This window comes from Bombus affinis, chromosome 13 (genome assembly GCF_024516045.1).
Source record: "Bombus affinis isolate iyBomAffi1 chromosome 13, iyBomAffi1.2, whole genome shotgun sequence".
NCBI lineage: Eukaryota > Metazoa > Arthropoda > Insecta > Hymenoptera > Apidae > Bombus > Bombus affinis.
This window is the reverse complement of record NC_066356.1, coordinates 11243210-11265144: the sequence shown is the minus strand read 5'-3', so window position 1 is coordinate 11265144 and position 21935 is coordinate 11243210. Positions and strand designations below refer to the sequence as shown.

General features: G+C 46.0%; 3 protein-coding genes across 14 annotated transcripts; 1 reads left to right on the top strand and 2 right to left on the bottom strand.

The window, feature by feature from the left end:
* Positions 1–648: 648 nt before the first annotated feature.
* Positions 649–1304, bottom strand: LOC126923157 (protein kibra-like). The gene is made up of 2 exons (XM_050736329.1): positions 1146–1304; positions 649–1034 (listed from the first exon to the last, which is right to left on the bottom strand). The coding sequence occupies exons 1-2, from the start codon at positions 1158–1160 to the stop codon at positions 741–743; spliced, it is 309 nt and encodes a 102-aa protein (XP_050592286.1). The 5' UTR covers positions 1161–1304; the 3' UTR covers positions 649–740.
* A 3985-nt stretch (positions 1305–5289) lies between these two features.
* LOC126923142 (uncharacterized) lies at positions 5290–8705 on the top strand. Its single transcript, XM_050736311.1, has one exon. The coding sequence runs from the start codon at positions 6086–6088 to the stop codon at positions 6776–6778; it is 693 nt and encodes a 230-aa protein (XP_050592268.1). The 5' UTR covers positions 5290–6085; the 3' UTR covers positions 6779–8705.
* Positions 8706–10851: 2146 nt separating this feature from the next.
* Positions 10852–21836, bottom strand: LOC126923105 (uncharacterized). 12 transcript variants are annotated; one of them, XM_050736205.1, is made up of 19 exons: positions 20618–21836; positions 19800–20012; positions 18231–19545; positions 17650–17745; positions 17387–17566; positions 17092–17301; positions 16772–17022; positions 16422–16611; positions 16108–16300; positions 15299–15393; positions 15157–15180; positions 14762–14806; positions 14493–14559; positions 14189–14356; positions 13670–13814; positions 13478–13585; positions 13030–13182; positions 12848–12880; positions 10852–12145 (listed from the first exon to the last, which is right to left on the bottom strand). In XM_050736205.1, the coding sequence occupies exons 3-18, from the start codon at positions 18999–19001 to the stop codon at positions 12853–12855; spliced, it is 2724 nt and encodes a 907-aa protein (XP_050592162.1). In that variant the 5' UTR covers positions 19002–19545; positions 19800–20012; positions 20618–21836; the 3' UTR covers positions 10852–12145; positions 12848–12852. The 12 variants fall into 12 exon arrangements, with proteins under 12 accessions (XP_050592162.1, XP_050592158.1, XP_050592161.1 ...); XM_050736201.1 differs by lacking the exon at positions 12848–12880; XM_050736204.1 differs by lacking the exon at positions 12848–12880 and having other exon boundaries at positions 13670–13796.
* Positions 21837–21935: the final 99 nt, after the last annotated feature.

The following is a 21935-nucleotide window of genomic DNA, read 5'->3' as shown; positions in this document are numbered from 1 at the left end:
TAACGCGTAAACTTTTCTTTTAAAGATGTTCGACGATGGTCCGACGACCGATCGTTCGATGTAGCAAAGTTTGTTTATTTTTAAAAACTTCTGATACGGTGGAAAGATGAAAGAAACGCGTTTTCCTTTAGGTTACATCCGTATAATGAATTTATTTTGATAACACCGTAATGCAATTTACAGAGGGTCAGTAATTACAGCGATAATGATCTGACTCATGCAACGCAGCATCCTTTGTACCATCTCTGGCTACTTGGAACAATGGCACGACGTATGCAATTGTTTCGACAGGAGTTGCATGGACCGTAGGGATTACGAATAGATCGTAAACAAGCAAACTTGTATTTTCCTATATAATTCCTATTACCATTCATTTCTCAATCGATTCGTTCATTAATTCCTACCTATCAATCGCCACTGTAATGATCCATAAGAAAGAATCGTTTCGTCGTTCGTTGACGTGTCATAGTTTTAATTAGATTCGATTTCTTTCTAGTAGATACTCCTATAAAAAGATACATACGGTAACAAAGCGTAGGGTGTCGGAGGAAAGCCGTGATCAATTGCGGATTGCGTTACAGCATACGACGGGGATGTTATAGCGGAGGTTGAATATTCGAGGTAGATGCAAGTACGAAAGAACGATCGTTTGTTTTCGTTTTAAGTTGCAATTTATTCCATGAAAAAGAAAAACTTAAAAATAAAGATTTGGACAGGCGATCGAAGTATCAGGGGTGAAATCATAGATGGGCGGTGTAGGCGAGTGCAGCGTATGGCAATGGTGCAGCAGGTGCGGCGGCAGCGAGGGTAATCGGTGCGGATGCTGCTGGTATGGCCGCGTGCACGGCTGCAGGTACGGCGGCGGTATATGCCAGTGGTGCGGCAGCGAACGTATTGTAGTTCCTAGCTACGACTTGACTGCTCCTAGCAGTTACGATCGGTGCTGGAACAGCAGCAATCGCCGCTGGAGAAGCAACCAAAGGGGCGTGGAGAAGTCCAGCAGACGCCACGGCTGCTACGAAGAGAACGATGCACTGCGGAAAGCAATAGTTTTGAAAATAAAGTTTTTCATTTTCTTTCCATATGTATATATATATATATTAGGATTTAAACAAAGTTTGGATCATCTCGATTAAACCACTTACCGCTGTCTTGATCATTGTCGAGCTTGTGTGTTTGTTTCGGCTGTTGAGCGATGAGTGCAGAATCGTGGAAGCGTCCTCGCTTTATACCAATGTCCGACGCTGATGGGGTGGTGGACTTACGAAAAGAACGGTGGATGCGGGGCCTGCGAAAGTTCCGACCTCCTTGGTGTAGTCACCTTCGTATCAATTTTGTTGGTTGCGGTCGCATTGGAATGCCGGGCGCGAAACATCGGCCGTTTTCACGCGCTCCCTCGCTCGTTACGGCGCGGGCGGGGGCGACGCGACGCGACGCGACGCATTCCTCATCCTGTATCGTATTTTCAAACTGCTCGCGTTTGGTAGCTATCGCTCGCAACAAATGGATCGATCGATTTCGATGACCTTGATCGAAAGAGAAGCACAGGGCGGACACTTCTACGAGTATCACGAAATTACGTAAGCAACCAGACCGAGCAATTGTATAACCCTCTCGACTACGTGCTTGTCCGGTTGGAACGCACAACAAGGTTACAAAGCCGGCTCAGTGATTACGCGGGTCGTTCTGCTTCCCACACGATCTATCTGCTACTACTTTCATCTAGTTTTTCATCATTTTTTACCTAGTCTCGGTTTGTCTCTCTCTCTCTCTCCCCCCCTCTCTCAGCCTCATTTAAATAGTCTACTTTTATATCCGACTTTATTACACATCTAATCCGCACATCCTATTTGGTCTGGTTAAAAAAGATTGTTCGATTAGTCGCGTTTCTGTTTTTTCTCCGATCGTTACATTTTGTTTTGATCGATCGTTTTCCTACGCCTCTCACTCGCTCGATCTGGTCACTCGCATCCCTCCTTTGTCTCTGTGTTTCGCTCGCTCTATCTTTCTCTCGATTACCACAAGGCTGAACACCTCCAAGGTAAAGCAAACGCTTTTTTCTCAAGTTCAAGTTCGTCGAGTCCGAGTGAGACCAGCAAACGTTGTTTCCCCTTCGGTCGTGATACATCTCGTATCTCGACACGGAAGGTACGACAGGCTGGCATTACGTTCGTTAATTTCATCGTTATTTCGTCCAATTTGGAATCGACAAGCGGAGGAAAGCTGTATTAAAAGTCGCATAATTTCGAATTCGTCCCATGAATCGTGTTTCTTCTACTTTGCTATTCTTTCTTGACAGGATAAAGCGCTCTAGGAGCGTGGGAAGGACAAACGATCGTTCCGCGGATGTTAATAATTATTTCGAGCAGGTCGGCAGACGGTGGTTGTCGTTTGTACCTCGTAGCCAACGAGCCATTAAGCTATCCTCGGATCGTCAATCGTTTTTCGAAGTCGCAAGGACAACGCGATGCTGGAGAAAAGGGGAAAACCTGTTTGTGTTCGATGGAAAAAAGTTGCTCGAACGTAGACTCGAAAAAGAAGGAAATGGCGCGTATTGTTGGGACACGCCTGGTCCCGTGCAACCTTGAAGAAATCCGCGATTCGCCGGTAGTTGGTCGATACACGGGAAAACGTTCGCAGAGAGGCACAAAGGGAGAAGTCGATTGGTCGGTCGGTGGAAAAAATTGCGCGTACCAACAAGAAGGAAGCGAGTGTCCCGTTCATGGTCTGCTTCGAAGACCGGCTGTTGCCCTTCGTGGAATACCAGAGACGGGTAAAAGGAACGAGATGTAGAGAGATGGATAAAAGGAAGGGGGATGTAGAGAGATGAGAATCTTTGTCGCGGTTTCCCCTATATAAGCAGCGTTTCCTCGGGAATTGAGGTATAGTCGTCTCAGCTTTTACGTAGTGTATCCACACGTTTCAACCACAACCATGTTCAAAACGGTGAGTGCTGGAGATCGAGTGCTAGATAGTGCGGACGGAAACAGGGTAAGCAAAGGGAGAATCTCCTCTTGATCGAATTTTTGTGAGCGTAGCTGTTGTTCGCTGGATTATTGGCGGTCGCGTTGGCTGCACCGTCGCCGGCTCCTGCACCAGCCCCGGCTCCAGCACCAGGTCCGGCACCCTCGGCGTCTCTGGTCGCCGCTCCCCTGGCCGCCGCTCCATTGGCTGCACCAGCTCTTCTCTCAAACATTGGAACACCCCTTCTCTATTCCAACTACCCGCCTATTCCGGTTGCTAGTTACGCGCCTGCTTCCTCTTACATCTACAAAGGCTACGTCGTCTAATAGGATCGACCAGACGACATGGATCGATCGAGCGATCAAGCGACCGAACCGAACCATCGAGTAATCAACCAATCGACTCATCTCTTTCTCATCCTGAAAAGATCAATAATCGCATCTCTGTACTTTCCGTGAAGTATCGTTCGTGCTTCGATTCTCCGACAATGTTCTTATACTTTTAGATTCGGTATCAATAAAACTGTTTAAACGCAAAGGTCTTTCTTATTTCCTCGATACGCGTACATGTTTCTTGATGTCCCGTAGTTTACATTTCGACGATTACTTGTTTATTCGTTAATGAATCTATCGCGCACAGCTCGTTACGTGATTCCTCGTTACTCTGTAAATTCAATTATATAAGAATGAACGTAGGCGTGACCGCACTCTGAATAATCGTTCTCCACCCACTTATGTCATATAAAAATGTGTGTTCGCGTATCGGAATATGCGGAGTGGCACGCGTATGCACTCTTAAGTGCGATCGAACGAATAAGAAATATTCGTTTGTAGTAAGATCGGAAGAATCAACTGGGCGAAAAGCCTAGCGCGCACTCTTCATCGAATGCTTATTCCAGCTGATGTTCGAACTGCTGTCCGAGTTTGCACGATTTCACGAGACAATCGTTGCACTGTCGCTTTCTTGGATAAACTATCGCGTTCTCCACTCCTTCGAAGCGAACGTAATACGTCGTATCTCGCGTGGTTCGTCGAGCGTATCCACGAGAGCCAAGCGAACCGTGGACAAGCGCATCGAAAGCATAGCGATTTCAATTTAGAAGCGATGGAACGTGCGACGAAAGATGGTAAGAATGTAGCGGATACGAAGGAAATAGACAACGCGCTATAGAAAGGAGTGGATGAAAATACAAGGGTTCACGGTACACACGGTCGTTTGAAAATGTCAAACGTGTCGGCGACTGGTCTCGCTATTATACCCAGAAGAAGAATTCGAGCCAGAAATTCGCCATCGATGACAAGGGAGGAATCGTTGCGTTTCGTTGAAATCGAGCAAGGCCATGGCGGCCTTTTGTTTCTACAAACGACGAATCAATTATGCGGCAACAACAATACCAGAATCGTTACGTAAAAGGTAAATGCAATGTCCTCGCGTACGTCGTGTACTGGATGTGCCGTTCGTGGTTCGCTGCTGCTTCGTCCAATATGCTGTTAATCCGCTAAAGGTTTAACATACACGAATTTTCCAATGAAATCGAGCAAATTGTCTTCGGTGAACATGCACTACGTCACGTTGCGTTTCGAGACAGCAACGTGTTCCGCTTCGCAATATTCTTGGCACCGCAACACGTGTTACCGTAATAACATCGAGAATGAAATTTTTCTTCGCGTCACCGTGTATCATCGTACGAAAGCGTCTACGAGGAAAAGGAAGGGGAAATCTACATATAACCGAATCGTTCTATTCTGTTACGACGAACCTCGTTACGTCCCTCGTTACGCTGCATTAGGAGCTAACGGTCGGGGTGCGATGCATTTTCGCTTATATATTAATTTCTATATTCGATATGTTTGTTTCCGTATTTCGATATATTAATATTTCCTACGTATTATCTTGTATTCCTGGTTCGTGTCGTTATTTACAAAATTATTGATTATCCGGGTGCATCCAGCGCTGGCGGCAATGCGATCAGCCTGCATGGTACATCCACCCCTTGGCATCGATCGCACGCTGCAGTTCACCGACCTCTCTGCTTCGAGACGCGATACAATACTTGTACTGTCCCCATTATTGCCCTCTTTTGCCCTTATCTACTACCTCGATTGCTCGTCCCACTCTCTTAATCGGCGTCCATTAAATCGCGGCATTGCTAATTTTAACGAATTCGTTCCACCAAGAGTATTCGACGTATCGATCGTCTACTACAAAGGAGGTTCGATGTTCTCCGTTCGTTACGTCATTGGGAATATATGGTCCAGCCTAAAAAAAGAAGCACTTATACGCGCTTAAGCGCTTCTTCCCTATTCGTGATTCGTGGATCCGCTGTTTGAGAAAATGCATTTTGATCGAAATACGATCGACGTGAGTCGATTAAAAATAAGTGTGCGATTCGATCGAGAGAAATCGATGCGAATGGTCCGAAAATAACGAAAATGGCGCCGATTGGTGAATCGCGTTTCGGACGAGCAGCGTCCGAGAACCGCGTCGGTCGCATTCATCCCGACATCGCGTCCTCGCAGATACGACACGAACCCTCACGTGGCGGAGAGGACATGCGCGCACCCTCGGCAAAGCCGCGACGCTATATAAGAGAAGAACGCGAGTCTCCGAGTCTCAGTTCGCTCACGAAAGCGTGCGAAATACACACGGCAAACCCGGCAATCAACGACAAATTGATAAAACGCGTGTTTGCGATTAAAACTGTTCTTCTGGCACACAAGGATGAACAACTTGCAGAAAGACAGAAAAAGCATCCTGTAACTAATAAGAATACAGAACAGTGGGGAACGGGTGAAAATAAAAGATCAACGACCGATCTACAACGAAGCACTAGTTTCTCTTCGAAAGCATCGTTTTACGCAAGTATAAGCACAGTGAAACGAGTGTGGAATCGATTAGCCGCACGGAAATTGATCGACCGTGACAGAAAGGGCGCGCATTTGCCATCGTTTACGCGAAAGTCAGCGAGTCAACGACTGAGCGCGATCGAACGAAACTCGAGTTGATCCTGAACGAACGAGTTCTAATCGAACGAAACGAAATTTTCGAGCTGGCTAACCGAACGGTGCAGATTTTCGTCCGCGATCTTGATCGAATCGGTGGCTTTCGTACGTCACTGAGAATGGAGGACACGACTAGATTAACCGATCCGGAAGACGATCGTCGCCGAGAGCATCAAAAGGGCGACGGTAAACGAAGAGTCAGCCCGACCGTGGGCCCTGGTTCTTCGAAACAAGAATTTGGAGACGACGAGTGCAGCACGGACAGTGGTTGCAGCAGCGGTGGAAGTACCGGAAGCGCGGAGAGGCTGTCGCGTCGCGGAAGCAGCGAACGATTATGCCGCGCCACCAGATCGCCGAGAACCCATTGCTACCTGGACCGACTTCGTGGCCGACCAACTCGTTCTCAGGAGAGACTTTCTAGCATTCAAAGAAGTTCGGAGCGAGTTCGAGCCAAGTCCTCGCGTTCTTGGAGCCCTGGAGACGTTAGAGGCGTTGGGAGAACTTCGGAGTCGCTTTCGTACTCCTCGAGTCCATCGGACGCCCACAGCAGCACCGACAGCGACTCGTTGAAAAGATCCAGCACGGCAGATGCTCTTCGAAGAGCGCTTCAAACTCTCAAGATATCCTCCAAGTGGGAAGGGAAGGAGAACAAGCACGCGAAGAAGAGCCCTAAGAGAATCCTACGCAGTCCGGTGTCCTACACGTACGTCAGAGGTCTTTCGGGCCTACCGACGCAGAGGGTTCCAAGGAACATGGCACAGCAATTGACGATGCCCTGTTCCTGTCAAGATACCGTTGGTCTCTACCGATAAGAAGCAATCACGATCGATGGCGATTCGAGTCGAAGCCGGTTCACTCGGTTCATCCAAGTTTCATCCGTTTTACACGATACACTCGCTCAATTCCGGTCTCTCTCTCTTTCGCCCTCTTTCTCTCTCTCTCTCTCTCTCTCTCTCTCTATCTATCTATCTATCTATCTATCTATCTGTCCATCTCTCTATCTATCTATCTCATTACAAACGATTTCGAGTTTCGTTGCGCGATCGTCTCGATATTAAATCGCGCATACAACCGAACGGACCTTCCGCTGTTGGACCATTCTTTGCGTACGAGATGTTTGCTCGCACGATCTACACGAATTCGTAGCACACGCTTCCGTTTCCGTACTTTCTACTTTCGTCAATCGCGGCCGTTTCCTCGCCGCTGTTTTTTCAAACCTCGACCAAACGAGTGGATCAAAATGTATACGAACTTAGAGCGATACGAGCGAAATAATTGTAACAGACGCATCTTTCGCTCTCCCGGAAACTTCGCGGAAAGCGTATCCGGCGCGCTTCTTCCTCCGTCGAGATTTTCTTTCGTTGCAGGCCGATCGTATTCGATTGGCCGTTGATCGCTTGGGAGAGAAGAAGGCGAAAAGTGCGGGAAAGTTGCGTTCGTCGTAGGTAGAGGTGCGTCGACGTACAAGTACATTGTGTTTTAAGTTGTTGGTCTCTTATTCGTAAACGAGATAGATCACGTAGACAGAACGTAGCCATGTAAGCATGTATGTACCTACCTTTTGTAGCAAACGATTAGTACACTCGATAAAAACATGTACAATAGCGATACCAATTACGTTACACGCCAACGAATTCCATAGTTGACGATTAATCGGCGATCCGTTTCGATCGCAAGTGCAAAGAGGAATAAAACAAGATGGAAGAAGCACATTGTCAATGCGCTTCTATCGAAACGTCGTTTCGCGAAAAGCTATTATATCGTCGCGAAACCGAGGTCGGTTATCGCGATATACGAGTCAATTACGTGTGAACGCGTCGAGATCGCTCAACTCTGGTGCTTTTTTTATAAGGAACGAATGGATGGAAACGATCGTCGAAAAAAATCGAAACGAAACGTTCGCGATCTCGCGCGATCTTTATCGCTAACCGTCCGACGTAACGTTCGGTCGTGAATATCTCAGATAGATTAGAATTACTTGTTCGTTAAGGATACTTTTAAAACATATCACGATTCGCAAATGGTATCGTGAACTTCGTTCAGCGCAATCGTTCGCTCGAGACTAGCAAATTCGAGCGTGTGCGTGCTACGGCGAGACGTTAAACGAGTTTGCGAAGTTTCTGTTCCTTCTTTCGCAAGGCCTGCTGTGCTAACAGACGCTTGGCGAGTGTCGCGATGAAAAAGGAGCGGATCGTTCTGTTTTCGACCTCGTTTTCGTTCCAGTTTCATTCTCACGCAAGACGAGAATAACACGGACAATAACGATACTCGAAAGACGGACGCCGGTGAGTCGAACGGTTGCGGCGAAACGAATCCGAACGAAACCATGGCGAAGGGAAATCTTTTTCTTAAACTATCGTCGAAAGTTCTCATTTACGTGAAGGCGAACGTAATCGCGGAACGTATACGCGATCTTTCAGTGCCTTGTAAATATTTACCGCGTGAGTTACATGGTATGTCGCGAAAAAATTGGCACACAGATGTACGATATCTTGCGAGGAGAAAAAATAGAACGCTAACACACGCCTAATAAATGTCTTCGCGAATTCGAATTCGCGTATGCGCGATGATTCTCGCGCGAAAATACAAGAACAGAAAAAAAAAAGCGAGAATGATAGAATATGCGAGAAATGCAGATTCTCAGGACTGAATATTTTATATTAAGTATTACCTATATCGATACTACACGTAGTTTACGTTTCAAATAAACGTTTTTCATTCAAACTGACGTTCGCATTTATAGCCTTCCCGTACCATTAACATCCTCCCACTATTTTATCCTCTTACGAATTACGCTCTTTACTCGAATTATCCGAGGCAGAGACTTTTACGAAGGATGAAGTTAAATCGAGCAACAGCCGGTCAGTTAACGACACCGTGATTGCGTTTGCTTCGAAATAATTGACAGGACGGAAGGTTTCCGTTCTCGTGTCCGGTGCACGTCGTCAGAGAAACAACGTCGTTCCGGCCGATCTGTACGCAACGTGCCCGTACCGGAACACGATTCGTTGAAAGACGTGGAAACATGGAAGGACGTCCCTGGTCCGTTTATAGCTACGGCCATGACAGAATCAACGAGTGACCCACTTGCAGGGGTTTGCACCCCCGTGACGTCACTCGAGGAAAGCGACGCCATTCACGACCCTTCTTTGACCCAGATCGCTGCTACAGTCGTCCCTACGAAATACCATAGTTCATTCAAGGATCGTTTTCAGGATACTTTGTCGTTACCTGGACGCGTGACATTCATTTCCACCGCCATGGCGCTTATTTTTGTTTGTCCTCCTCTCTTTACTTTTCTTCCATTATTCTCCTCGTCTCCGATTTAATCAGTTGCTTACAAAAGTCTATCTTCCATTCGTCTCTCGTTTTACCTTCCTATTCGTATTTCGAGACTCGCTATCTTTTCTTAGACTCGGCGAAACGCAGGTGATTTTCAAGAAGACCCGAAAAAGATGACCGAAATAGCCGAAACTGAAATACACGTTGCTTTCCTGCGAGAAAGTGGCGGGAGGTGAGGGGGGGAGGCGGGGTAGACGGTGGTAGCTAGGGCGACGATCGCTGATTTCGTGCGTCGCGTCGTTCCTTTTTCTCAGTCCGTTTGTCCTAGTTCTCCTTCCAAACTAGTGACGTCACTGACGTCATTGAGAAGGCCGTCGACAACGCGTCCTAATTCCGAGCTTGCGATTGAATAAACCTGGTTGCAGCTTGTCTCTATCCTTCGAACTTGGCATCGTCGCGCGCGCGTTCGTATGTACGCAATTGTATCCTGCGTACACACGCCATACGCTGGGCCATTGTTTCATACATGAAATTAGAGACACGCGCATCCATAAGAACGGTGGTGTTCGTTCGTTTCTCGGATTTTAATCGCCAGATAGGGATACTTTTGGAGAAGCTGATCGTCAAACAGTGCGCAAAAATGAATCAATCGAAACCGGGACAATCGAATATTCGCCGCGCACCGCACCACCCCATTCAGCCTCCGATCTAGTCGCGCGGCGAGAAACGTACGGTCGGGTCGTTGCGCTTCGTCGATGACGTTGGATATTACGTCACGTCGTCATGACTACCGTCGTCCCGTTGTCGATCTCCCGCTCTAGCGAACTCGGCGAAAATTGGGGCTTCGACCTCGAATTAGGTCGGCGTTGTTCCACTTTGAGTCGCACCTCGCACCTCCGCTCCCACCGAAACTAGACGAAACGACCGGTGACCGCGGAATATCTCGCGTCAACCCCCCTTTTCATCCATGAACTCCGACTTTTCGCTTACCGAGCCGTCTTTCTCGCACACCGATCTGCAAAATCGGCAACGTCGTTGATTTTAAATGAAATATCGTGGTTCGCGGTCGAACAGCTACGAGACTATACGCAAAGATACTTTTCACGACGACTAGATAACGCATTTCTGATTCTTCGGGTTTCGATCGCGTTATTGGTACGTCACGTTTTGTCTCGATGTTTCCTGAACGACGAAACGACGTCGGAACAAAACGCAACGTACCGATAACACGATCGAAATATATTTTTGTCTCCTGCTCCGTTACCGTATCGTGTACCTTCGTTTAACTTTTAAAAATTTTTCAAAGAATCTGGAAATTACAAAATGTACAAAAGACATTGAAGATGTGGCTGGATATTGCTTGTCTTCGCTTTCTGGTCGAACCTGATCGAACAGGTTCCTCCCATTTTCACCTACTTTACCTTAAAATATTTCTTTTCAGACATTGAAGCAGGTGGGAAGATTAACATCTACCTGCTTATATCTTTCCCCGCGATCTTTTCTTGTAATAATTATATTTGGAAGATAATATCGTTAGGCGTTTCGAAATAGCGGAATTCTGGGGAAGGGAAAGAAAGACGGAGCCAATAAAGGCACAGTGGCGTAGAATCATAATGTAACCATATTATTTCTTTCAACGTAACACAGTATTATTATCATTATCATCATTGTTACAACAGTTGTTCGAATGTGCCCGGCGTAGTGGCGTAGACCATCGTGGACCATTATTTTCTATTCTTAGGTATGGTAGTAACGATCGTAACAACGATATCGGTAACAACAACAATAATAATAATAAGAATAATAATAGCAATAGTAATGATAATTGTCATAATCGTTATCATCAATTATATTAATTATGATTATAGTAATATTTATCAGCCGGTAATACGTATCATTCAAAGATTACGATGCTTTCTTTACGCACGATACATAGGCACAAGTGTGCGCGTTGAAGCGTTTGAGTTTGATTCATCGATCGGATTTCTGATACAACGATCGAAAATATTGTCAAAAGTATTACTTTCACGGGATAAAGATACAATATTTCAAAGATAACGACAAACTTTCGTATCTAGAGGCACTATCGTTCACGTGTTTCGTTTCTCGTCGATGTCATTTTCTCAAATTCTATCAGATACATCGTATATACCCAAAGGTTCTCCCTTTGTTCTTGAAACAACGAGCGAGAGAAACGAACGAAAGAAAAAGGCAAAATGGGTACAATATAATCGCTTAAGGCTTAAGATTACGAATCGATAGAAAATCGGACGTTCCTTTAAGTGTAAAAAGTCTCGTGAAAATTCGAAAGGTTGTAAGGAAACTATAGTAGATAGTAACGGATAAATATCTGACGATTCGTCGCGAACGTTATTTGTTTCAGCCGCTCGAGACGTATCGCTCGCTCTTCACCACTATCCGAACCGAACAACGTTTTGCTTCTAGAAGAAAGTTATACACGATTGTGTTCGGTTTTTTCGCTTAATCTGTTTCGTTTCGTTCGCTTCGTTTTCACGTTCGTATTTACGTTTACGTTCACGTTCGCGTTCGTATTCGTTTTGTAGATATTGAAAAGCGTAATAGTAAGAGTAGCGGGTAACAGAGAACGGTGCTACGGCGTTCAAAAGCGCTTCGTGCTTTGATACCAATCGTAACGCTTATCGTAGATAGCTGGCAGCCTTTCCTCGCGCGAGGTTGCCTACAATATCGTGTACGATACAATAGCGTGATTCGCTTTGCAAATGTGCCACTACGTACGAAGCGATTTGAACGACAATTTTTGTCAGGACAAACGGCTCGGTTCTCGAACATGGCCGCAAGTAGATCGTCCAAGATTTCATCAGCAGAGCCGACTGATCGATCTGCGCTCGGGCCGTTGCACGTTCTTTATGCACGTTCTAAAAGAAATTGACAAATTTTACTAAATGTACGTGACTGTATCGACGTAACACATTCGAGATCGACGATCTAGATTGTTCGCGGAGATTTTACGCTATCTGCGAGATAATATTAAAAAATATCTTGTCAAAATTCATCGATCTCCAATGTATTAATTTAGTAGGTATCAATCATTAGCGTAAATATTAGATGCGGGTAATAGAAAATTTGTCCGTCCACCGTAACTGACGAGATGGAAAGAAGCAAAAACGATAAATCTCGACGGTTACTGGGATGCGACAATTGCTGTAATAAAATATAAAAGTCTCCATGATACATCTATCGTTGAATGACGATTCGGTTATTTATTAAGAGCAGATAGTTAATCGATCCTTATACGGATTTGAAAAACTTTTGTATAAACTTAAACGTATTGTATCTTAACCCACGCTGGGGTTAAAAATATCAACGAAGCATTGCCTTCTATTATACGAAAATCTCAAACGGACGATTAGTATTTGCAAAAGCGGTACGAGACGTATGCATGTCCATGGTGGTCGCAAAACGCTGCCAATAAGTAATAAAATCACATGAAAGTGCAAGGAATCAACGTTCGTTGCAACTGTTACAGAAAGAGCAGAAAACTCGTTGTTCATGCGCAACTACTTGTTACAGAGTTTTAATACCAACAAGTTTTTCTCTGTCAAATTTGAGCAACTTACCCGTCTTATTCACTGAGTACCGGTAGCAGAGACCTTACGCGACAATTAGATTAAAAAAAGATAGGATTAGCTCGTGATTCCGCGAAAGTTCTTTCTTAAGCTATACGTATAGTAACATATTTTCCATCGATTTTGAAACGATCCAATAAGAAATCACAAGATAACGAGGTTTGTCTACTTACAGTTCGATACTCTGAATGGTAGATGTGGGACACGTGATATCCACTTTAACGTGACAATGCTTGTGACACTTCATTTGACAGTCTCTACACTCGTAACCCTGCTTGCCCAATCTTCGCGCAAGCGTTCGCTTACACACCTCGCATACGGTTCCACTGAAATGAAACGACTCGTCTGACTCTACGCTAATTTCATTCCTAACGCGATTTTTTCGCAATTGGATAGAATATGACACGCCTCTTGGATGTCGAATAACTTTCAGATATATCGCTAGCACATAGCGAAACGACACGATAAATAAACGATTGTTAAATAATATTATTACTAGAAATAGAGACGAAGATCCTTTGAAGTATCGCTGTTGCAGTATAAAGTGGAAAATCTACCTGGTTAAAAGCTTTTACGCAACAACATATACGAGCGTAATGCTTGTGTTCCACGTTAGCTTACCCAGCCATATGTTTCGCTATGAAAGTGTGATCGTTGAATATGTGAAGCTTCGTGCCTTTCTTTCGCCATTTGCTCTTTTGTGCGAGCGACAATGGTACTAGGTAATGCCTGAAAATAACAAAAACGGATGTCGAATATGATTCGTTCGGCATACGAAAATATAAACGGTAAAACGAACGTCGTGTTGCTTACTTTTTAATACCATTCTCGAGAGTCTCGAGAACCAAAGTGGAAGCCTCGTTAACGTAAGTTCTGGTCGACGCTCCGCTTATACCGGATGCTTCGCTCAAACTCGATCTCCTCGAATGCTCTTCCCTCCCTGGTATCGATAAACGAACTATAAAATTCAAGCGAAACAATCGTTTGCATCTCACGTTACGTTAGTCGCGTGTCAGCGTTATTGGCACGGGAAATGTCTTATTGGCAGTGGCGTTAGCGTTGTAACGTTGGCGTGCGTGTATCTTATACTTTTGTCGGCTGATCGTTTTACGAAGCTCCGTAAAATGCGCGCTAGTGCTGTTGCTCGTTGCATCATCGCTATCGGGATGATCGTACTTACCAACGTTGCGTGCCACGCACGGGATTCGTGTGCAAAACAAACAAGTAGAATTTTATACTAAAGACTCGGTCTACTAGAGGGAAGAGGCACTAAGTTTGTTCTAAATCAGGAATCGTTTCACGGGCGTAATGTATACTCGCGTGCAAACATACCCGAGCCAGGATCACGCGCTCTGTCCGCAGATATAGACCTGGAGTGTTGATCCTCGTGGTTTGCATCGCCTTCCGGTCCGACCGATCTGCTTCTCGTCTTCGATCGACTCAATCGTTTCTTTATCGTTCCAAAGAAATCTCGCCTTTTTCTTCTCGTTCTACCCCTTTCTACGATACAAAGAAGCATAATTTAAACCGACTATGGCATTTTATGTGAAAGCTGGAAATGCCTTGATACTTATGAATGGAGGAGTAAAACGCAGCGAGTAAAAACGATAAAAAAAGAAATGAAAGGAGGGGATACCTTCGGAATTGGAAGAATTGGGCGTGCTTTCTGGTCCCGACGTCACGCTGGTATCTTTCGGTCCATGCTGAAACGAATGAAAACAAAAGGTTTATAAACAGAGAGTTAAGGTCGCGATTGTTTCACAAGCATCATCGTTATAGACATTTTAGAAGGTATCTTTTCGAATCGACTGTAACGTAATTAGCGAAAACGTGTGAACGCGAAATTAGAACAGCGCTGCGTTAAGAATAGGACAGAAACGATCTCGTGACAACAAGAATAATTACCTCCGGAGAGATTTCCTGCCAGTTTCCACTTTCCGTCAGGGCGACCTGTGGAATTAGTAAACACACGCCACTCAACTGACGATAATTAGCGTTCTCGTAAAACACAAGGCTGCCTGATTTCCAATTGGTTCATAGATGCAAGAAGGACGTAAATGGGAGACAGGCGATGAAAAATTAAACGGGAAATGGGATCGTTCGAATGAAAGGAATATTATAAATACCGTGACTTTCGATGCTGGACTTGGAATGCTGGAAATTTTCTCCGGAAATTCGGAGAATGAACGTAAAATAAGGAGGATCTAAAAAATGCTGATAAAATACGTGCGCGGGTTTACAACCATGATCACGCCGGTGATGACGAGGGTGAGTGGACACGACGTCAAGCAATGGCTTACCTTAACCACCTGCCGCTCTGGCTGCTGCAAAAGAGAAGACACAACAAAAAAAGATAGACTATAGTCGATAGGTGTTAGTAAATGGAGTAAAATTTGCATAGGTCTCGTAATTGCATTCAACGTGCAGATTCATTGAGCGTACCCTTTGCTGGCTGTGCACGATCAGAGTTCCTTTGTTCCCGTTGCTTTGTCCAGTTCTGTAAGGCGAATCCACCACGTTGCCGTTCGTCAGATAGTCTGCAAATTACATTTGGTCGCTCAAAATATCTAATCGGTTAGAAGGAAGAACGGAAGGAGGTTTACGACTTTCTACGTCCATCATTCCACCAAGCATTCGTCATTTCGTTTACCAGATAAGTTTTCGCATGCCTGGCAACGTGACCGCGATTATGCAAGCGTATTGCATACACTGTCATCGTGATTTGCCAGGTTCGCTTCACTGGTAGTCGAAATAACTTCGAAGAATCGTCGATCGTAAGAAACTCGGGCCGAGAAGTGAGCGTACAATCGTTTCGTATCGTGCTAGAGGAACGTTAAAGCGAACGTTAAGTAACGGAGTTGATAGAAGAAGGGAGACAGGTAGAGAATTCTATACGTGTACATACGAGTAAACATAGGTCATGCGAATTATTACATGGCAGTGGAAAGTACAATCCGGTACAAGAGATGCAGGCACGCGCACGAGAGGGAGAGTTCGTGTCGCTGCTAGTACGAACAACCAATAAATATCATCTATTCTATAGTTGTAGAAGAAAAAAACCAGGATCTACGTTGCGTTAAAGTACACAGTGAAATGTAACATCGTTTCGGCGAGATCGTATGTGGCGAGAGTTGCGATGAACTGTTTGAGTACGATTTTTAAAGGGGAGAGTGCCATCACTAATCATCGCTATGTTTTCACACTTGTGAACACGAACGCAATGCCTTTCAGATAAAGTAATTGGTAATTACCCCCTTCGGATTGAACGGTAGAGTCGTACAAGATAAGTGTGCTGTTACCATTGTTGTAATTTAGACTATTGTCGCTGATGAGATTTGTCGGGGTGTAGGTACGAGGAGTCGGTGACACCGGCTTTATCGTCTCCTTCACCTTGTAAGGTTTGCTCCCAATTTGAGGCACCTCCGCGCCCTCGATGAATAGAAACTGAGAAAAGAGAGGACAGAGAGCGAAAGAGAGAGGATAGAAAAGGAAAGAAAACAATGAAAATGGCATAGCAAATAAAGAAATCTCGTTAAATTACACCGCGTGTCGCTCTTTTACTTACCTCCACGGTCAGAGTACCGGTGATATCTTCCTCTTCGTACGGTCTATTTTGAAGAGGTATGATCTGTCTCTGACTCGGATTTGCGAGCAGCTCGTCGATACCGACGATACCCAAACCTAAGAATCGTTGGGATTTATTTACGCGATCGTAGACCTCCAGCAGTACTTCCGACGTATTACGATTAACATCGCTGCAAATTATGAACGATCGTGAGATTCGAGTTGGTAAAAAGGCGTATTTTGGCTGTTTTTTTTCGTCAGAAACGAAGAAATAGAGAAATCGGTCGATTTCGATGACGACGACTCCGCATCGAACCGACGCGCCGCAATGTTTCGTTCCGAATGACTTACAATAGAAATGCTTCGTCCCACAATGGGTTTCGAGCATCCTTCTTGACGGACGTTTGATTTTTCTGCGGTGGTTCGTCCAATTCGACGACGCAATACGGTTCTAAAGCACCCTGCTCGCCGCCTAATTCCGTTGCTTTCACCACCTTGACGAGCAGCCGTCTGTCACTGGCAATATATTGATTTTGTGTCGGTGTTGGACTTTGAGTTTGAAGTTGTTGTCTGGAGGCTCGAAGCGAACCACTCGACGTCGTCTAGACGAATCAATTATTCGTTATGTAGAAAAGGGACCGCGTATCCGAGTCGTTTAAAAATAAATTTACCACGTTGTCGTAATGCATAGGCATCGAAAAGCTGTGTTGCGTGGTCGCCGGTTCCCTCCATAACCGTGGACAGCTCGGATATTGGAACAAATTCAGATGAACATTGGTCCCCCTTAACGCGCCTATTACGATTTCCGTTACGACTTCCTGCAATTGGCTCTCGTCCAGATCTTTCTTTATCGTGCCTACTTGGGCCAGCGAGACTTTCACCTAACGTAAAGGCGAAAGTACAAGGATAACGAGAAATATCACGAAGTCATTGGTTGAAAAAATAACGTAAAAATATGATACAAACGTCCGGCCAGCCGTCGCATTTCAAGTCTAACAGAAGCTTCTCGGTGATGCAGATGACGTTTAATCGCGCACGGAAACGATTTACGTTTACGCGATAATGGCTGATTTCGAGTTTATCAGCTTTCCGGCGAGATGCTTTTAACTGTAACGCTGGAGTAGCTTCGCAATCGCACGTGATCGTCTGAAACGAAATAAACGAGATGACCAAACTTGAAACGATCCTTGACACAGAAAATATGTGACGAAAGAATATTTCATACGTACCACGTCATCCTTGGAGTCGCATTCGCAAAAGATGTTAGAGAGATTCGGTGGATGTGTTTCGGGTAAAACTCGGACGAACTCGACTCCGACTCCGTGCTACGAGTAACGAGAAAACACGAGTGAAAACGCATTTTTCCGTAACAGTCGATGAATTAAAAGAAGCTTTGTTTTTCCTTTTTTTTAATTTTAAATAGATTCTATTCGATGTTATCGCGGAGTTGGCTCGTAGAAAATGAGCGGGCCAACGATAAGCGCGTGTAACTCGACGAGCCTAGAACACGATTTCTAGGGCCTCGTCGGTAAAATTGTCCGACAGCATAGCGCGAATGGGTTAAGCCGGTGTTTTTGTTGCTCAAGAACACCTACGCGGTACGCAACACGCAAGAAGATCCTTCTTTAAACTTTCTCTGATTCGATATTTCTCCGGTCACTGTCTCTCGACACGATGAAAGATATTCATGAGACAGGACCATGAACAATCCTAACGAAGCAGGTCTTTCTTCGATATCGAGAACATCATATCGTTATGATACAACGGTAATGCCGATGAGAGCATCGAACGGATGAGAATATCGGCTCACCTCGTCGACGGAATTGCTGGTAAAATCATTGAGAGACGCGACCCAAGCAGCCAGGAGTTGGTCCAAAATCGCTGGATCCGAGTAGAGCCAAACGATGATCTCGTTTACCCAGCGTACGGCTTCCGGGTCGGCTCCAGTGGCGGTCGGCAAATTCAAGCTTTTGCTGCTTCTTGCGGGGCTGATGAGAACACCGGACGACTTTCTGGTGAGACGTTTGCGTACAGGAGGCGTCGGTGGAACGTAAGAGGACGGCGACGAGCCGATACCGGAAGTTGAACTGGTACCGCCACCGGAAGGATGAGGGGCAGCTGCGTGCGATCCGGAACCGGCGCTGCCGCCACCACCTGCCCCGGCCCCCAAGGATACCGAACCCGATGAAACGATTTTTTGCTTGCCAAGCGAAAGTAACTTGCCTCCACTACCGCCGCCACCACCTCCACCACCGGCAGTACCACCACCACCACCAGCACCACCAGCACCAGCACCACCACTGACACCGACGCTATCACCGTGAACGATATGGCCGTCCTTGGCGGTAACTATCGCCCCAGAACCGAGCTCGTTTAAAACGAATCGATTGTAAACGTATTTGCCGACACACAGTACCACTAATCCGAACAACATCCAGCCAAATATCAGCATCGATAACGTATCCATGGTCGTATCACCAGCTGAGTCGAAACTGCATATCAGATCGTCCACCCGCTCGGCCAAGTCGGCCATATTGCCCCATCGTTCGGCCAACCAAGTCCAATTGGATTCCAAAAACATTCTTTTCTATTTTCACCCGCTAGCGAACAGCGCCCCACTACTACCGTATTACAAGTTATTAATAGATCTTGCGTATACCCTGGGCCCCCAGGACTACGGCACTGTCTCCGTCTTGATTTTGCCCAACGACCGCCTCTCAGCAGTTTTCCTTTCCCTGGGTCACATCGATGTCGATCGTCGACTCCTTCGCCCGCAACGCACTTTTCCACGATCTCGCGGCGCTCCCCTTTTCCTCGCGTTTTTAATTCGATCTTCTTCCTGTCGATCCGTCGAGACTCGTGCTTTAAGAGCTTTCAGTGACTCGTGCTGTAACCGACGCGGACAAACGATCGCGGGCGATCGTGCTCTAAGATCGACGATTCTTCTTCTCTCCGATTAGTTCCGAGTCTTTAAAATTCCATCTCGACACTTGCACGGTCTTATCGTCACCATTAACAGCGTGATCACTGCGACGAGCGTGACCACTGTGATCGTGATCGTAATCGTAATCGTTCCCACTTTGCCAAGTCGTAAACACGTTCGATTTCATTGCCGCCTCCACACGCTGAAACAACAATGATCAATCGGTCAATGGACGTACGCCGGACCGTAACTGTATACATATTCTTTTCGTTAGAGCATCGTGTACGATTGTTTATCGATCAGACTTTGCAACTAATCTCAAACCGATATGAGCAATTACGTACACGAGATTCCAAAATTGATATCATACATGGGCAAAACGTCCGGGATACTGAGAATGAGATAAGATATAATTCTGTATTTACGTGTACGGACAATGCTATAGTTTTCCCTTACCAGTGTTTCGTCATCGAATGCGTCATCTCTCGCGATTCGCGGATCGCGTCATCTCCTATTCGTGTTGTAGTGGAGTTTCGTCGCAGACCTCGTCGAGCGTCTGAGACTGACACGGTGAACGCGTTGCTCGATCAATGATCGACCACTGGCCCGTGGATCTAGCGACACGCGTGATTTCTGTTCGCTACCTCGTTCGCTTGAACACGTTTTGATCTGTCAATGTTCGAATACAAATAATTTTCAAACGCGAAACAAATATTTGATCGATACTTTCCTAGTCTACGTGGTTCGTGCTGATCTAAGATGCGTCATCGCGAGCATCGACCTTTTCGGATAAATTAAATAAATTAATTAAATTGTTTTCGAGCTGACGAGAATTAAAGAATCTATCTGCATTGTTGGTTCAAAGCTGCTGGTTCGATGCACGAGGGGACGCGTACGATATTCACGTGACACACGAGATATATAAACCTATTCGTATTTCAGCGCGTCAGGCGTAGTACACACGTGAAATTATGCATACCGATCCTCTAACTTCGAATCTCACAAAACTTATTTTCTATTGAGAACGATGAACGTAAAACGAAACGAGCGAACCAGATTACGAACTGGTGTGCTAATTTGCCACGGTTCCACGACTTTCCATCGATCCGAGTGGTCAAGACAACCGGCACGTTGTCTACGGCTACGGAACGTTTGGATGGTGTCTCGTAACGCGATCGATTCGTCCTCTCGCGATGCTTTAGCTTCGATCTCTTTCCGCTTTCGACGATCACGCGTTATTATGCTGCACTGACGGATCGACCAAGACTACACACCGTAGTACTCCAGTTAATCGTTGTTTCGCCTAAGACTCCGGCACGCGGTAGTTTGCCCTGCACGGTGCTCTATAATTGTGCATGGATCGCCGCTCCTCCGATTACTCGCACCGTGATTATCGTGACTGTACAGTATATATTCGATCGTTGCAACGTGTATCTTTCATTTGTTTGCCACGGTTCCTTGCGCCCACGTCTCGTCGTCTCCAAAAGTCTCACTGTGACGCGCGTCTCTCCCTTTCCGCTCCTCTATCGCCGCAACGCGTGGTCGTCCGTGGTCCGCAAGGCGCAAGCGCGTTTACTTTGCCGCATCTACCTTTACGACTTTCGTTTCTTTCGTTTCCTCCAGTCACCTATACCGCGCGATACCAACAACGGTTGACCTCATTTTTCCCGCCCGACTAGTTCGAAGCGAGTTTCACGGTCGTTCGCACGTTTTCGACAACTTCCGTTGTCGCGCGACCAACGTGTTCCATACGGGTACCTGCGGTAGTATCTGTTCGCAGGTCCCGCGATCGAAGTAGCGAGTAGCGGCGAGAAAGAGAGAAGGCGCGGCGTAGACGAAGTGACCGGGGCGCCAGTCGGCGACAGGCGATCTCCTCCGGCGAGTCGGCGGCACGGTGTCGCGACGGGAAACACCACGGCGAACGGTTACGTTCCTACTACAAACTTAGGTCGATCCAGGCGCGCGTCGCGCTCTCTCGATACTCTTTGCGCGTTATCGATCCGCAACGAACCGCGAAACACCCATAGGTCGCACCCATGGCTCCTACATGATACGCGAGTCTCGTACCTATGTGTGAGTCTATGAAACGAGTAATCGTAATCGGAAACGCCGTGACCGCGATCGGCCACGCTACGTATCCTCCGCGATATCCTGCTGTTTTATGCGTCATTCGTTCTTTCCCCTCCTCTAGGCCCCTTCTAGTCAGCCCTCGACTCCATATCCTTTTCCCATCGGTACAGACCTTCCTACGCCCCTTTACCTCTCTCTCTCTTTATTTATCTCCCCTCTCCCTTTACATCATATTCTTGGACAAGTGACGCATCGTTGCTATAGTAAGTAGTGAACGATCGAAAATCACCGACGAGGAGTGGAATCGATGTATGCGATTATCGATGACCTGCATGGAGCGGAGTTCATCCAGTGAAAAATCGTGCGCGAGTTTCTCGAGAGCATGGTTTAAGTCGTTGCCTACCGATAGATAAGGATTCTACGGGTCGTAGAGATGAGAAATCGTACTCGCGAGACGATGAAACAGATCTATAAATAACTCGATGGAATCATTGGATCGAGCGGACTGGAATAAAAAATTTT

Bases quoted from the DNA above. Each gene is read 5' to 3' on its own strand.
- LOC126923105 (XM_050736201.1), bottom strand. From the start codon at position 19,001: ATGTTTTTGGAATCCAATTGGACTTGGTTGGCCGAACGATGGGGCAAT. The intron at 17,746-18,230 runs GTGAGCCGATAT...CGTTACTCGTAG, and splicing joins CCAGCAATTCCGTCGACGAG to CACGGAGTCGGAGTCGAGTT. The intron at 15,394-16,107 runs GTAATTACCAAT...TGTAATTTGCAG, and splicing joins TACCGTTCAATCCGAAGGGG to ACTATCTGACGAACGGCAAC.
- LOC126923142 (XM_050736311.1), top strand. From the start codon at position 6,086: ATGGAGGACACGACTAGATTAACCGATCCGGAAGACGATCGTCGCCGA.